This window comes from Coregonus lavaretus, assembly GCF_964263955.1.
Source record: "Coregonus lavaretus genome assembly, chromosome: 31".
Classification (NCBI taxonomy): domain Eukaryota; kingdom Metazoa; phylum Chordata; class Actinopteri; order Salmoniformes; family Salmonidae; genus Coregonus; species Coregonus lavaretus.
Window position 1 is genome coordinate 661,921 of NC_140018.1, and position 17,146 is coordinate 679,066.

A 17,146-nucleotide genomic window follows, 5' to 3' on the forward strand; every position below is an offset into this window, starting at 1 on the left:
ATCCCCACATGTCTTATGATGACCACCATCATTCCTGTCCCCATGAACTCTAAGGCTTCATGCCACAATGACATCTGTAATCATGAAGTATATATGTTTATGGCACACATCAACTCCATCAGCCCAGACACGCTAGACCCCACTCCAATTTGGAGTGGATCTAGGGTGTCGTTGCGCCAAGTCTAGCTCCAAAAGGCTCCTTAACAGCTTCTACCCCCAAGCCATAAGACTGCTGAACAATTAATAAAATGCCCACCCAGCTACTCGCTGTTTATTATCTATGCATAGTCACTTTACCCCTACCTACATGTACAAATTACCTGGACTAACCTGTACCCCTGCACGCTGACTCAGTATCGGTACCCCCCTGTATATAGCCTCGTTATTGTTATTTTACTGTGTTACTTTTTATTTTATTTTTGACTTTAGTTTATTTAGTAAATATTTTCTTAACTCTATTTCTTGAACTGCATTGTTGGTTAAGGGCTTGCAAGTAAGCATTTTACGGTAAGGTCTACACCTGTTGTATTCGGCGCATGTGACATTTTTTGTGGGATTTGATTTTAAATCAAACCTTTTGGTTGTACTCAATCTCTGACACTAGCACCTCTATTTCAGTCTCGGAATGTTTTATTTTTCGTAGCTTTTTTTGGTTGTGCTTTTTTTATTTCATGGTATGGCGTTGTGTATTCCCCGCGGGTTAAAGGGATGATTTTGACCGTATATGGTTAATTAGGGGCGTTTCGAAATGCAAAACAGCCAAGGTTGTGCACGAGCACTGAGACTGACAACAACTGGTAATTATCAATGGTTATCTCCCATCGGTGTACATACGACGCTGGAAGGATTATTTGATAAATCACACATTTTCTATGCATACGACCATTGTAAATTCCGTTCGTAAGTACAATTTTAGAATAGTTACTACGCAATACTGATAAATGAGGACCCTGTTGTTTACGAAGCATGTGACAAATAACATTTGATTTCATTTGATGATGTGACCATGATACTAGGGCCACATCAGCCAAGCCAGAAACACTCTTTGAACTTGGAAAGAATCCTCCATCATCAGTCAAATAAGGAAGCCTTGTCCGAGCGAGAACGGCTCACAGGACGCTAGTCTGTCTCCTGTTTCTGTAACGTGAAGCAGCTTAATGTACAAGTACCCCACCTGGACAGGACGCTAGTCTATCTCCTGTTTCTGTAGCATGAAGCAGCTTAATGTACAAGTACACCACCTGGACAGGACGCTAGTCTATCTCCTGTTTCTGTAGCATGAAGCAGCTTAATGTACAAGTACACCACCTGGACAGGACGCTAGTCTGTCTCCTGTTTCTGTAGTGAGACAGCTTGATATACCAGTACACCCCCTGGACAGGACACTAGTCTATCTCCTGTTTCTGTAGTGAGACAGCTTGATGTACAGTACACCCCCTGGACAGGACACTAGTCTATCTCCTGTTTCTGTAGTGAGACAGCTTGATGTACCAGTACACCCCCTGGACAGGACACTAGTCTATCTCCTGTTTCTGTAGTGAGACAGCTTGATGTACCAGTACACCCCCTGGACAGGACACTAGTCTATCTCCTGTTTCTGTAGTGAGACAGCTTGATGTACCAGTACACCCCCTGGACAGGACACTAGTCCATCTCCTGTTTCTGTAGTGAGACAGCTTGATGTACCAGTACACCCCCTGGACAGGACACTAGTCTATCTCCTGTTTCTGTAGTGAGACAGCTTGATGTACAAGTACACCCCCTGGACAGGACACTAGTCTATCTCCTGTTTCTGTAGTGAGACAGCTTGATGTACAGTACACCCCCTAGACAGGACACTAGTCTATCTCCTGTTTCTGTAGCATGAAGCAGCTTGATGTACAGTACACCCCCTGGACAGGACACTAGTCTATCTCCTGTTTCTGTAGTGAGGCAGCTTGATGTACAGTACACCCCCTGGACAGGACACTAGTCTATCTCCTGTTTCTGTAGCATGAAGCAGCTTAATGTACAAGTACACCCCCATCGTAATGTTTCCAATTTAAGTATTCTAAAGGCATCCAAGAGAAGGACGGAAGTGGAAAGGCCTTAGCTATTTCCATAAGCAACTCCATTCAAACTCTTCGGGTACGTGTCAAATGGCATCCTATTCTCTAAGTCCCCTGTAGCTCAGTTGGTAGAGCATGGTGCTTGCTACGCCAGGGTTGTGGGTTCGTTTCCCACGGGGGGGCCAGTATAAAATGTATGCACTAACTGTAAGTCGCTTTGGATGAGAGCATCTGCTAAATGACTACAATGTAAATATATTTCATAACTTTTGACCAGGGTCCCATTTTGCGACTCATCCCTGGACTCCATTTAAAGCTCTGGTGTTTCTCACCAAGTACTTTTACAAAGCACTGAATACAAAAGCAATTAACATTTGATTCTCTCCCAAAGCCAGCGAGGGGGAAATTTTACAATTTGGGCGTTCTCTCTCCTTAGGCAACCTTGGGGTTGTTGGACGCTACAAAACTCATCAGGATAATTAAAGTCATTAACAATATTAAGGAAAGATGGTTCAGCTGACGCAGGGAGGGTGAAGCGAGAAATGTATGCCCCTTCTGTGTTGAGTCCAAAAGCCTAAGATGTTGTGTGGGTTTGGGAAGCGAGCCCCTGTGCATTTTAAACAGTGACAGCACCATCAGAGCTGGATAAATTTATTATTTGCGTAAAATAAAATGTCAATGTTCGAACTCATTTAAACTAACACCTCTAACATCTTTAACACGTCTAATCTCCTTCTTACACCTGTTACAGTAGCCTCAATTCAATCAAACCTGCATTGCAGTATTTACACAGTAGCTATTTTTCCAATGGTCAAATTACCTCACAGACTGGTCTTGGGTCCTGTATAAAAACCTACACCTACTACCAGGGCGACCCCCCCCCCCCCCCCGCCCCCCCGCCCCCCCCCCCCCCCCCCCCCCCCGCCCCACCGCCCCCCCGCCCCCCCTCACAGCTTTCACTGTTCAGAATTAGAAGTGTGTGGGCCCGGGATGAATACTGTAAATAAAGACACTGTGTAAACATTGCTATGTCGGGTTTGAATGAATCCCAGCTTTAGACAGCCATGTCATAACAAGGAAAGCTCAGATGGTGTTTGTTTGTCAATGTTGAGAGCATACAGGTTCTGTTTTTAAGGAGAAACCATTCACAATAGATCCCCAATACCCTGTAATGGTCGGAGGTATTCTGCCGCTAGTTCTACAAATAGACACTGTGGGATCAGGACAGCTGCCATGGCAACTCTAATGTAATATTTAGTAGGCCAATGTCAGGCTGGACAAAAAGCTTTCGAGTCCCAAATGGCACCCTATTCCCTATATTAGTGAACTTATTATTTTTGGGGTAGTAGTGCACTATATAGGGAATAGGGTGCCATTTGGGACTCAAAAGCTTTTTTTTTGGGACACATCTATATCAAATCAAATCAAATCACATTTTATTTGTCACATGCGCCGAATACAACAGGTGTAGACCTTACAGTGAAATGCTTACTTACAAGCCCTTAACCAACAATGCAGTTTTAAGAAAGAATACAAAAAAAAAATTCACAGAAAAATACTATATAAAATAAAACGAAGTAAAAGTAACAAATAATTAAAGAGCAGCAGTAAAAATATCAATAGCGAGGCTATATACAGGGGGTACCGGTACCGAGTCAATGTGCGGGGGCACCGGTTAGTCGAGGTAATTGAGGTAATATGTACATGTTGGTAGAGTTATTAAAGTGACTATGCATAGATAATAAACAGAGAGTAGCAGCAGAATAAAAGAGGGGTGGGGGGGGCAATGTAAATAGTCCAGGTAGCCATTTGATTAGATGTTCAGGAGTCTTATGGCTTGGGGGTAGAAGCTGTTGAGAAGTCTTTTGGACCTAGACTTGGCGCTCCGGTACTGCTTGCCGTGCGGTAGCAGAGAGAACAGTCTACGACTAGGGTGGCTGGAGTCTTTGACAATTTTTAGGGGCTTCCTCTGACACCGCCTGGTATAGAGGTCCTGGATGGCAGGAAGCTTGGCCCCAGTGATGTACTGGGCCGTACGCACTACCCTCTGTAGTGCCTTGCGGTCGGAGGCCGAGCAGTTGCCATACCAGGTGGTGATGCAACCAGTCAGGATGCTCTAAATGGTGCAGCTGTAGAAACCTTTGAGGATCTGAGGACCCATGCCAAATCTTTTCAGTCTCCTGAGGGGGAATAGGCTTTGTCGTGGCCTCTTCGCGACTGTCTTGGTGTGTTTGGACCATGATAGTTCGTTGGTGATGTGGACACCAAGGAACTTGAAGCTCTCAACCTGCTCCACTACAGCCCCGTCGATGAGAATGGGGGCGTGCTCGGTCCTCTTCTTTTTCCTGTAGTCCACAATCATCTCCTTTGTCTTGGTCACGTTGAGGGATTGTTATCCTGGCACCACATGGCCAGGTCTCTGACCTCCTCCCTATAGGCTGTCTCGTCGTTGTCGGTGATCAGGCCTACCACCGTTGTGTCGTCGGCAAACTTAATGATGGTGTTGGAGTCGTGCCTGGCCATGCAGTCATGAGTGAACAGGGAGTACAGGATGGGACTGAGCACGCACCCCTGAGGGGCCCCAGTGTTGAGGATCCAGGTGTGAAAGGCAGTGTGGAGTTCAACAGAGATTGCATCATCTGTGGATCTGTTGGAGCGATATGCAAATTGGAGTAGGTCTAGGGTTTCTTGGATAATGTTGTTGATGTGAACCATGACCAGCCTTTCAAAGCACTTCATTGCTACGGTTCTGTAGTCATTTAGGCAGGTTACCTTAGTGTTCTTGGGCACGGGGACTATGGTGGTCTGCTTGAAACATGTTGGTATTACAGACTCAGTCAGGGACATGTTGAAAATATCAGTGAAGACACTTGCCAATTGGTCAGTGCATGCTCGGAGTACACGTCCTGGTAATCTGTCTGGCCCTGCGGCCTTGTCAATGTTGACCTGTTTAATGGTCTTACTCACACCGGCCAAGGAGAGCGTGATCACACAGTCATCCGGAACAGCTGATGCTCTCACGCATGTATCAGTGTTACTTGCCTCGAAGCGAGCATAGAGGTAATTTAGCTCATCTGGTAGGCTTGTGTCACTGGGCAGCTCGCGGCTGTGTTTCCCTTTGTAGTCTGTAATAGTTTGCAAGCCCTGCCACATCCGACGAGCGTCGGAGCCGGTGTAGTACGATTCAATCTTAGTCCTGTATTGACGCTTTGCCTGTTTGATGGTTCGTCGGAAGGCATAGCGGGATTTCTTATAAGCTTCCGGGTTAGATTCCCGCTCCTTGAAAGCTCAGTGCGGATGTTGCCTGTAATCCATGGCTTCTGGTTGAGGTATGTACGTACAGTCACTGTTGGGACGACGTCATCGATGCACTTATTGATGAAGCCAGTGACTGATGTGGTGTACTCCTCAATGCCATCTGGAATAATCCAGGAACATATTCCAGTCTGTGCTAGCGAAACAGTCCTGTAGTTTAGCATCTGCTTCATCTGACCACTTTTTTATTGACCGAGTCACTGGTGCTTCCTGCTTTAGTTTTTGCGTCTCCACTGAACGGCGGGTGCCCAGAAGGTTGATGATGTTGAGCGCATAGAAACCATGACAACATCCATATATAAGAAAAGCTCTATTAGCATCCTGCTGGCTGATATTGATGGTAGAAACTTTCCACAGATCAATACCCCAACAAACGATGAATACGTGTATACAGCCACACATAAAAGTTGTTTTGAAACATGGCATCACCAAGAGCTACCATGGAAATACCGGGAACCAGAGATAGAACGATGAGCCAGATATTTCACTGGATGTATAAATGTGAAGCGTCCGGTTGGCGTTTCCATTCACTACCAAATATGGTGATGAGAGGAAGCCCAGTGGCCGGCAGTGGGAGATGATGGAGCTAGATGGATTTTGGCATACATTCTGCTAATTTTATTATCAATTAAACATTTGATCTCCATACAGTTTTCTGTTTCCAAAACTGTAATCTGTAACAAACAGAGTGGACTGCGTTTTGTAGACTTTACACTTTGTCAAAGTTTTTTTTAATGGTGTTTAGAAGGAGTGCAAGGGTGAATTGAGTTATTGAGTCACGCGCACTTTACAGGGTAGGCGTTCCCTAACGGAAATATGCAAATAAGTGCTAGAACGCTCCAATAGGATCTCACTAGCTCGTGCTTGGCTCTGACCACCTCCTTGCTTGTTCTGCCCACTATGATTCATTTGCTCCCATTGGAAATGACAGGCTTTGGCCTATCTTAGGTAAAGATACTTTTGAGGAGATGGGTAAAACATTACAAATCTTTTCCGAGATGTGAGATAATTAACTTGCCATCTGTAGTATCGTATAGCTTTGGAATCATGACATTACATACATTCGAGGAAAGTAGGCAGATTTCTCGACTCATACCTTGACTTAAGAGAAGGGATTGCGGGACGATTACTTTAGCAACCGTGTAAAGTAGCATGACAATTTAAAACGATCTCGACAAACCAATTCTGTATGGACCTTGCTTTGTGCCAGTGACTCGCTCAATACGGAAGTGGTCAGATGACGCAGATGCTACGCTACAGGACTGTTTTGCTAGCACAGACTGGAATATGTTCCGGGATTCTTCCAATGGCATTGAGGAGTATACCACCTCAGTCACCGGCTTCATCAATAAGTGCATCGACGACGTCGTCCCCACAGTGACCGTACGTACATATCCCAACCAGAAGCCATGGATTACAGGCAACATCCGCAGCGAGCTAAAGGCTAGAGCTGCAGCTTTCAAGGAGAGGGACACTAATCCGGACGCTTATAAGAAATCCCGCTATGCCCTCAGATGAACCATCAAACAGGCAAAGCGTCAATACAGGACTGAGATTGAATCCTACTACACCGGCTCTGACTCTCGTCGGATGAGGCAGGGCTTGCAAACTATTACGGACTACAAAGGGAGACCCAGCCGCGAGCTGCCCAGTGACACGAGCCTACCAGACGAGCTAAATGCATTTTATGCTCGCTTCGAGGCAAGCAACACTGAAGCATGCATGACAGCACCATCGATTGAGACGTAATCTCAATCGCACTCCACACTGCCCTCTCCCACCTGGACAAAAGGAACACCTATGTGAGAATGCTGTTCATTGACTACAGTTCAGCATTCAACACCATAGTGCCCTCAAAGCTCATCACTAAGCTAAGGACCCTGGGACTAAACACCTCCCTCTGCAACTGGATCTTAAACTTCCTGACGGGCTGCCCCCAGGTGGTAAGGGTAGGCAACAACACATCTGCCACACTGATCCTCAACACTGGGGCACCTCAGAGGTGCGTGCTTAGTCCCCTCCTGTACTCCCTGTTCACCCACGACTGCATGGCCAAACACGACTCCAGCACCATCATTAAGTTTGCTGATTTACATTTACGTCATTTAGCAGACGCTCTTATCCAGAGCGACTTACATGAGCAATTAGGGTTAAGTGCCTTGCTCAAGGGCACATCGACAGATTTTTCACCTAGTCGGCTCGGGGATTAGAACCAGCGACCTTTCAGTTACTGGCACAACGCTCTTAACCACTAAGCTACCTGCCGCCCCGCCTACCACTGTTGATGACACAACAGTGGTAGGCCTGATCACCGACAATGGTGAGACAGCCTATAGGGAGGAGGTCAGATCATTTTTTTGTCAGTGGGCAAACATACAAAATCAGCAGGGGATCAAATACTTTTTTTCCCCTCACTGTCCATAAATCATGACGGATTTGATGAATATCCACTTTGTTAGATCAGAGATTTGTTGAATGTGCCAATCTGGTCAATGGAATTCTGAGTTCAATTTAACCCCATCTATGCTGATAGAATAAAAACATTCAAATGTCGATATTCAAACTGATTAATAGGCAAATGAGGTAGGCCTAAAACATGAGGTACATTGATAGGTTACTGTACATTTTGTGTGCATTACCGCACTTTTCAGCTTTTGGAGAGACAGTTTTCAAAAGGGAATTTACTGCATGGTGTGCTGCTCGCAACACCCAACAGGCTAGCTACAGAGGCATTAGATATGGACCTCAAATCAGTCCTAGGCCTACGATGAATGGATACAGCCAATTATTAATAGGAGTTATCGTGACCATGCACTGTGTCGGCTTTCATCACACATTTGCTGAGACTGGGATAGGATAGCATGTAGCCTCAGGCTGTGGAAGAAAATGAGCAACTTTTTTTTTTTCTTCATCCTTAGGCTAAAATCCTGCCTCCACGTTAGCCTACAACTTCGGAGGAACCGCACGTTTCCCATTAAACATGCATCAGAGGGTTAGGCTCCTAACTCCTAATGTAATGAATGGTGTGCGTGTGCATGTGTGCAACGTGAGCTGAGAGAGACACGCACCCCACCCATGCAGCCACTATAACCACCACGCCCACAGACAATCCAAAAACGCAATTTGTGTCTGGCCAGAGGCATATATCTAAATACATGGCTGTGGATCTGTCTGAGACTACATAATAGGTATGATTCTTGAAAGGAATCATTGCCAATAATTTCAATAATGATATGACAGGTGGAGTTTAAAAAAATAAATAAAATAGTTTGTATTGAGGACTATACACCGAATTTCACACGAACGATTTAATTCCATGCATGGAGGAGGATTTTGCGTAAATAAATAAAAACTATGGCTCGAGGGAGAGAAACAGAAACAGGTTGTTACGTTCAGACGTGACAGCAAAAAATGTTCGCACTGTAGTTCTAAACCCTGTGATTATTAGCCTATCGCTATCATACAAGCGTCTCGCTAAATCATATTGCGGTGAACACGGTTTCATTTGACATCTCCCTAGAAAAAAAAAAGAGCTCGCTGTGAGCGAGAGCCCATTACACAGCAAGAACAAATACAATCACTCACTGGTCATCATCCGATATAGAGCGTCAATTTACTATAATCTCGAATTAAACACATGCTCCAATTGTACATTGTTGTGCCAAGTGCTATAAAAAAAAAGGCTGCTATAAAAAAGGCTGTGGTCTTTAGAATTCCATTGAAGCAGAGAGAGAGAGAGAGAGAGAGAGAGAGAGAGAGAGAGAGAGAGAGAGAGTGGCACTGCAGAATAACAGATCAACATGAATAAATAATCAGAAAGCAGCGCTGGCCACCAGAGAGAGAGGCGCGCTGCCTGCTGCCCAAGGCGCTGTCTGTCTATAGTTCCAGCGCGCTGAACCTTCTCAACGCGTCCCCTCAGGGACCTCGTGTTCAGTCACAGGTTACCTGTAGCCTATATGCACTGACCACGAGAGGCACGACGAACTCACATAATAGGAGATTGAGAATCACAGGCATAAACTTTCGATTTCTAAGAAGCCTCCTTTAAAAGCCTTGGAGTAGTTCGGAGGCATCAGAACGCCGTGAGATTCCATTTGGGTACCGCGGTTTGAGAAAGGAGAGAAGTCGGTGTGATGGTTAAGGAATACATATGGGATTATTGTGGACATGAATGTACCGGGAAGTGTTGACAAAATGTTCGTCAATATGATCTCTTTTGTCACATACCTGAAGTTAATTGATCTACTCTGAATACTTCGACTCAACGGTTTCGATGGTCGCTTGGATAATAAGGGATGATTCGGGAAATTAATAGTAAAAAAAAAAGCAATATGCTATGAATTAAGTAGCCTACAAGTGGGTGCTTGAATATCGGACATCTATACATTTTGATCTATAGATCTGAGAAGACTAAAACACCAAGCCATGTCTTGTGTGCTGGTGTTTGTGAACTGTGTGATCCTGTTGCTCTTCGCCAGCGACATGTTCTTGGTCAGAGCAAGTAAGTGAATATAGAATATGTTTGGTTATAGTCTCTAATTAACTGTTTCTAGCAATCCTCTCTCAATCACTGTGTCAAAATATAATATCCAACTGCACATGGGGACATTGTATGCGCAGTCCCCGTGGAGGATAGGTTGGTGGGTAAATGCTGTGGATAGGTTGGTGGGTTAATGCTGTGGGTAGGTTGGTGGGTTAAAGGCTGTGGGTAGGTTGGTGGGTTAATGCTGTGGGTAGGTTGGTGGGTTAATGTTGTGGATAGGTTGGTGGTTTAATGCTGTGGGTAGGTTGGTGGGTTAATGCTGTGGGTAGGTTGGTGGTTTAATGCTGTGGGTAGGTTGGTGGGTAAATGCTGTGGGTGCAGACATATGCGCTGTAGCTGTGGGTAGGTTGGTGGGTTAATGCTGTGGATAGGTTGGTGGGTTAATGCTGTGGGTAGGTTGGTGGGTTAAAGGCTGTGGGTAGGTTGGTGGGTTAATGCTGTGGGTAGGTTGGTGGGTTAATGTTGTGGATAGGTTGGTGGTTTAATGCTGTGGGTAGGTTGGTGGGTTAATGCTGTGGGTAGGTTGGTGGTTTAATGCTGTGGGTAGGTTGGTGGGTTAATGCTGTGGGTAGGTTGGTGGGTTAATGCTGTGGATAGGTTGGTGGGTTAATGCTGTGGGTAGGTTGGTGGGTTAATGCTGTGGATAGGTTGGTGGGTTAATGCTGTGGGTAGGTTGGTGGGTTAATGCTGTGGGTAGGTTGGTGGGTTAATGCTGTGGGTAGGTTGGTGGGTTAATGCTGTGGGTAGGTTGGTGGGTTAAGGCTGTGGGTAGGATGGTGGGTTAATGATGTGGATAGGTTGGTGGGTTAATGCTGTGGGTAGGTTGGTGGGTTAATGCTGTGGGTAGGATGGTGGGTTAATGATGTGGATAGGTTGGTGGGTTAATGCTGTGGGTAGGTTGGTGGGTTAAGGCTGTGGGTAGGTTGGTGGGTTAATGCTGTGGATAGGTTGGTGGGTTAATGCTGTGGGTAGGTTGGTGGGTTAATGCTGTGGGTAGGTTGGTGGATTAATGCTGTGGGTATGTTGGTGGGTTAAGGCTGTGGGTAGGTTGGTGGGTTAATGCTGTGGGTAGGTTGGTGGGTTAAGGCTGTGGGTAGGTTGGTGGGTTAAGGCTGTGGGTAGGTTGGTGGGTTAAGGCTGTGGGTAGGTTGGTGGGTTAATGCTGTGGATAGGTTGGTGGGTTAATGCTGTGGGTAGGTTGGTGGGTTAATGCTGTGGATAGGTTGGTGGGTTAATGCTGTGGGTAGGTTGGTGGGTTAATGCTGTGGGTAGGTTGGTGGGTTAATGCTGTGGGTAGGTTGGTGGGTTAATGCTGTGGGTAGGTTGGTGGGTTAATGCTGTGGGTAGGTTGGTGGGTTAAGGCTGTGGGTAGGATGGTGGGTTAATGATGTGGATAGGTTGGTGGGTTAATGCTGTGGGTAGGTTGGTGGGTTAATGCTGTGGGTAGGATGGTGGGTTAATGATGTGGATAGGTTGGTGGGTTAATGCTGTGGGTAGGTTGGTGGGTTAAGGCTGTGGGTAGGTTGGTGGGTTAATGCTGTGGATAGGTTGGTGGGTTAATGCTGTGGGTAGGTTGGTGGGTTAATGCTGTGGGTAGGTTGGTGGATTAATGCTGTGGGTATGTTGGTGGGTTAAGGCTGTGGGTAGGTTGGTGGGTTAATGCTGTGGGTAGGTTGGTGGGTTAAGGCTGTGGGTAGGTTGGTGGGTTAAGGCTGTGGGTAGGTTGGTGGGTTAAGGCTGTGGGTAGGTTGGTGGGTTAATGATGTGGATAGGTTGGTGGGTTAATGCTGTGGGTAGGTTGGTGGGTTAATGCTGTGGGTAGGTTGGTGGGTTAATGCTGTGGGTAGGTTGGTGGGTTAAGGCTGTGGGTAGGTGGTGGGTTAATGCTGTGGGTAGGTTGGTGGGTTAATACTGTGGGTAGGTTGGTGGGTTAATGCTGTGGGTAGGTTGGTGGGTTAATGTTGTGGATAGGTTGGTGGTTTAATGATGTGGGTAGGTTGGTGGGTTAATGCTGTGGGTAGGTTGGTGAGTTAATACTGTGGGTAGGTTGGTGGGTTAATGCTGTGGGTAGGTTGGTGGGTTAATGTTGTGGATAGGTTGGTGGGTTAATGCTGTGGGTAGGTTGGTGGGTTAATGCTGTGGGTAGGTGGTGGGTTAATGCTGTGGGTAGGTTGGTGAGTAAATGCTGTGGGTAGGTTGGTGGGTTAATGCTGTGGGTAGGATGGGGGGTTAATGCTGTGGGTGCAGCTGTATTTGCTGCACCATGTTGTGCTGAATTGTTATCAAGTAATCACAAATGATTCAGACTCATATCTGGCATATTTTAATGACCTGATTGTTTACCTCAACTTTTATAAGTAACCTATAACCTGTTCCTAATTAGCCAGTGATTATTAACACATGGTTACTGAATTACTCACCTTAATATATCTTACTAACAAGGCATTGATGTGAGGAAGCTCCCTATACGATCTCCTTATGAAGAGACTGTCATTAAAGGTGACAGGCAAAGGTTTCCCTGTTTTTCCAAACCTTTCTTTATTCAACTGCTAAATAATACATAATAAAATGATCTACAGTAATATTTTGGTCCGGGTTGATTTAGTATCCTTGATACAGTATGTTAGTTAGCAAGCTAGACCATATCTCATCATCGGCGTACGAGTAATCATTATTGACATACGTGTTTATTGCCCAGATTTACAAGTGTCTTCTCAAATCATGCCAGTGTTATTTCTGATCTAGAACATTAAAAAGCAATGTGTGTAGCTTGTGTTCCTTGCAGTAGATCTGTCTGTAGCTTGTGTTCCTTGCAGTAAGTCATGGGTGTAGCTTGTGTTTCTTGCAGTAGGTCTGTCTGTAGCTTGTGTTCCTTGCAGTAAGTCATGTCTGTAGCTTGTGTTACTTGCAGTAGGTCATGTCTGTAGCTTGTGTTCCTTGCAGTAAGTCATGTCTGTAGCTTGTGTTCCTTGCAGTAAGTCATGTCTGTAGCTTGTGTTCCTTGCAGTAAGTCATGGGTGTAGCTTGTGTTCCTTGCAGTAAGTCATGTCTGTAGCTTGTGTTCCTTGCAGTAAGTCATGTCTGTAGCTTGTGTTCCTTGCAGTAAGTCATGTCTGTAGCTTGTGTTCCTTGCAGTAAGTTATGTCTGTAGCTTGTGTTCCTTGCAGTAAGTCATGTCTGTAGCTTGTGTTCCTTGCAGTAAGCCATGTCTGTAGCTTGTGTTCCTTGCAGTAAGTCATGTCTGTAGCTTGTGTTCCTTGCAGTAAGTCATGTCTGTAGCTTGTGTTCCTTGCAGTAAGTCATGGCAGTAGCTTGTGTTCCTTGCAGTAAGTCATGTCTGTAGCTTGTGTTCCTTGCAGTAAGTCATGTCTGTAGCTTGTGTTCCTTGCAGTAAGTCATGTCTGTAGCTTGTGTTCCTTGCAGTAAGTCATGTCTGTAGCTTGTGTTCCTTGTAGTAAGTCATTGTTCTTTTCGCCCTGAAGTGATGTCATCCTTGCATTCTGTGGCCAGAAAATGACATCTTCACAAAATGTAATGAAGCCTAAATGAGCATTATTATTATTATTATTATTATTATTAAGTGTTATGTTGTTTGATACTTTTGCCAGTCATCTTTAAAAAGTATTCAGGCTTGCCATAACAAAGGGGTTGAATACTTATTGACGCAAGACATTTCAGCCATTTCATTTTTAATTAATTTGTCAAATAAAATATATTTTTTAAATCCACTTTGACATTATGGGGTATTGTTTGTAGATCAGTGACACAAAATCAAAATGTAATCCATTTAAAAATCAGCCTCTAACACAACAAAATGTGGAGAAAGTCAAGCTGTGTAAATACTCTTTGAAGGCACTGTATATGTGTAACAGAAGTATTTTCTCATAAGACAAAGTGATAGTCTCGGGCCTAGGATATAGGAATGGTCAACCATAGCAGATTGACTGACACAGACACACCGACCTCCGACACAATGCGGGAAATGTGAAGCAAGGAAACCTTAAATTGAGTTAAATAAATAGAGATTATATTTTGTGAGTGTTGCGATGAATCTGTGCACTCTGAGGCTAGACAGAATTGTAGGCCAAATGGCCGCATATTCTGGCAGGAAATACCTTTCCAAACAAACATTTCATCGACACATGATGAGGCTTTTTTAGACACAGTAAATTCTGATGATAGGCCTACTGGCGAACGCAAAAAGGAACAGCAATATATACATGTTGTAGAACTGATTTACTAGGGCCTAGACCCACATGAGAAACATGAACACCCTAAACAATTTATAAATAATGCGCGTTTATGACAAGAGCGCGATTCCCGCTTCGTCACAGTCCACTGTCTAGGGCACGGAAATAGTCCTATAATAGTCCATCAAATTCTTCAATAGCTTACCCCATGGCCTATAGCCTATTACAAATGGTCCCTAGAAACAGCGTCTTTGGGCGATTCTTGACCAGTCCAGTAGCCTATCATGCACTGCCGTGAACAGATGAAGAAGCACATGCCTGGCGTGGATGAGTGGTAATAAGAATGCAGCAAATGTTCCGTTTTCCCCAACTTTGGTCCCGCCCTGTTCACGCTCCCTTGCTGTTGTATTTTTGACTTTATGTTTTGTTTTACCCCATATGTAACTCTGTGTTGTTGTTGTTTTTATCGCACTGCTTTGCTTTATCTTGGCCAGGTCGCAGTTGTAAATGAGAACTTGTTCTTAACTGGCTTACCTGGTTAAATAAAGGTGCCCCCCCCTGCGTGAAAAGTGTGGCCACTAAAAGGTATCCTATGGAGAGCAAGCAAGTAGGCTAACCTAGATAGGATAGCCTACAGAGTAGCTGTAAAGTAACTCTGTCAGGTTGGATAGGCAGCGTCGCTGCACAGCTATTTTCAGGTCTCTCCAGAGATGTTCGATCGGGTTGTGTCGAGGCACAGACCTGGGGAAGGGTACAAAAAAAAAACATTTCTGCAGCATTGATGTTCCCCAAGAACACAGTGGCCTCCATCATTCTTAAATGGAAGAATTTTTGGAACCTGAAAACGCGCATTGATGTTTAATCTCCGCGGGAAAAGGAAATTCTCAGAGCCATCAAAATCCAGAATACCATTAAAATAACAATTAGGACTCTCATGAATGGGTCGTTGCAAATGGGCCTGGATGATGAAATAGCTGTGGCAGTAATGTTGCCTATTGTCATCAAAGCAGAAACGAGACCGTTGGGATTTACAGTCCGTCCCATATTAATTTGAACAGCAAACAGAAAATAAATGACTTGTGTTAAGTTTTATAGTTCCCCATTGAGTTTTATTTGAAAGATTAAATTGCATGACAGCAATGAATAGATGAAGAATTTAATGTGTGAAATATCTGTTACAGTGGGAAAATAATGTATAAATGAATGGTTCGCTCTAGGCCCACCTATCATTGTTGCAGCTAGTGTCGTGTATGAAGATTATGACTAGTCAAGAGGGACAAAGAAAAACTGTTTATCTTAGTTTAAATGTAGCAGTTGTAGGGTGACGCCCCAGGGGGGATAGGTGATTGGACGAAAGAGGGAGCAACCCATATTTTTGCCATTGTTTATAAGTATGAGCTAGAGAAAGAGGCGGCAGAAGCATTCAGATTATTTTGGGACGGTGCTTCTCCAGACACCGCGGGTCTGTAACTTATGCTGTAAACTTGTGATACGAATAAAAACTTCTAATCAAGGTAAGCGGACTCTTTGTTTGCCAGCAATAACCACCAACAGCCGACGGGACACGATACTAGCTAACAGGTCAAATCATGTCAGACATGTCACATCCAGCCAGACTGTGCCACCATAGAGAAAAGTGGAATTTGGTCTCTGAATAAAGTGAGGTCTGCTCATAGACGGGTTGGTTGTTTAACAACAAAACCAACGCGTGTGCAACTATGGAGGCAGAACAGACGGGGTTGGCTTAGATTGTTGACAACATTTAAACTATATTTCGTCTCCAATGTTTACTGAAAACATAAATACATTTGCACACATTTGCACAACACATTGTTACAGTTGTTGGTTAGCTACCTAGCTAATTTGAGCCATATCAGTCAAAACACCTCAAAACAAGACACGGTATCAAGAACAAGATAAAAACTAACTGAAACAAGCTCCTTGTCATTGTAGCAGTCTGGCCATCCAGAGTCACAACACACAGACTTCTGCACCGTTGAAGCGTGAGCATCATATTTTTCGTGACGTTGTCAGCTAACCTGTCTATCAGGCTACTGTAGAAATGTAGACAGGAAGGAATACGACAAGACAGGAAGGAATACGACAAGACGTGGTCCAAAATGGTGTCAGAAACAAGGTCATTTCCCTCGACTGTGTCACCGACTCACCGACATCTGCAATGTCACCATGGTCACTTGCCCCACGGTAGAGTCCCTGTGCAGAATACAAAACTGACACACACACACACACACACACACACACACACACACACACACACACACACACACACACACACACACACACACACACACACACACACACACACGAACAGGAGGCATCAGCAGGGGTTATAATAGGCTAAATAACCTTGGGTTGATCTTCTCCGTCCGAATGGTGCGAAACTGAGAAGAGAAATAGGGTTGTTATGGGGCGTTTCCACCTGTTCCTTACCCCCCACACCATTGTGTCACCGGTATTTATGTTAATGTTAGCTCTAGTGTTATTGTGTGACACTAAAGACTTGGGGTGAGCAGAATCAACAACCTCTGTATCATCAAGACAGTGGCTTTGTGACAAGGCGTTAGCCTAACCACAGAAAGGTGTTAAGCCATGTTCACTGTTAACCATTGTCTCAGGTGGAAATTTACCAGTGTTGAGACAAACAATCATTTACGCTTTGAATTATACCAGCATGATGCTAGTGAGGATTGTTTACGTCCCTGTTAGTGAGCATTTCTCCATCCACCTGACCAGGTGTGGCATATCAAGAAGCTGATCAAACATCATGATCATTACACAGGTGCACCTTGTGCTGTGGACAATAAAATGCCACTCTAAAATGTGCAGTTTTGTCACACAACACAATGCCACGGGATGTCTCAAGTTTTGAGGGAGCATGCAATTGGAATGCTGACTGCAGGAATGTCCACCAGAGTTGTTGCCAGAGAATTTAATGTTCATTTCTCTACCATAAGCCGCCTCAAATGTTGTTTTAGAGAATTTGGAGGAATGTCCAACCGGCCTCAAAACCTCAGACCACGTGTAACCAC

At 44.7% G+C, this 17,146-nt stretch overlaps 1 protein-coding gene across 1 annotated transcript in view; it reads left to right on the forward strand.

Annotated features, from left to right (window-relative positions):
- Positions 1-9,788: 9,788 nt before the first annotated feature.
- Positions 9,789-17,146, forward strand: part of LOC311107193 (fibronectin type III domain-containing protein 4-like) — a gene marked incomplete at both ends in the record, with an annotated part of 83,488 nt that continues 76,130 nt past the window's right edge. The window contains one exon of the mRNA XM_084149681.1: positions 9,789-9,864. Coding sequence (XP_084005807.1) covers positions 9,789-9,864 — 76 coding nt within the window. The remainder of the gene's footprint in view (positions 9,865-17,146) is intronic.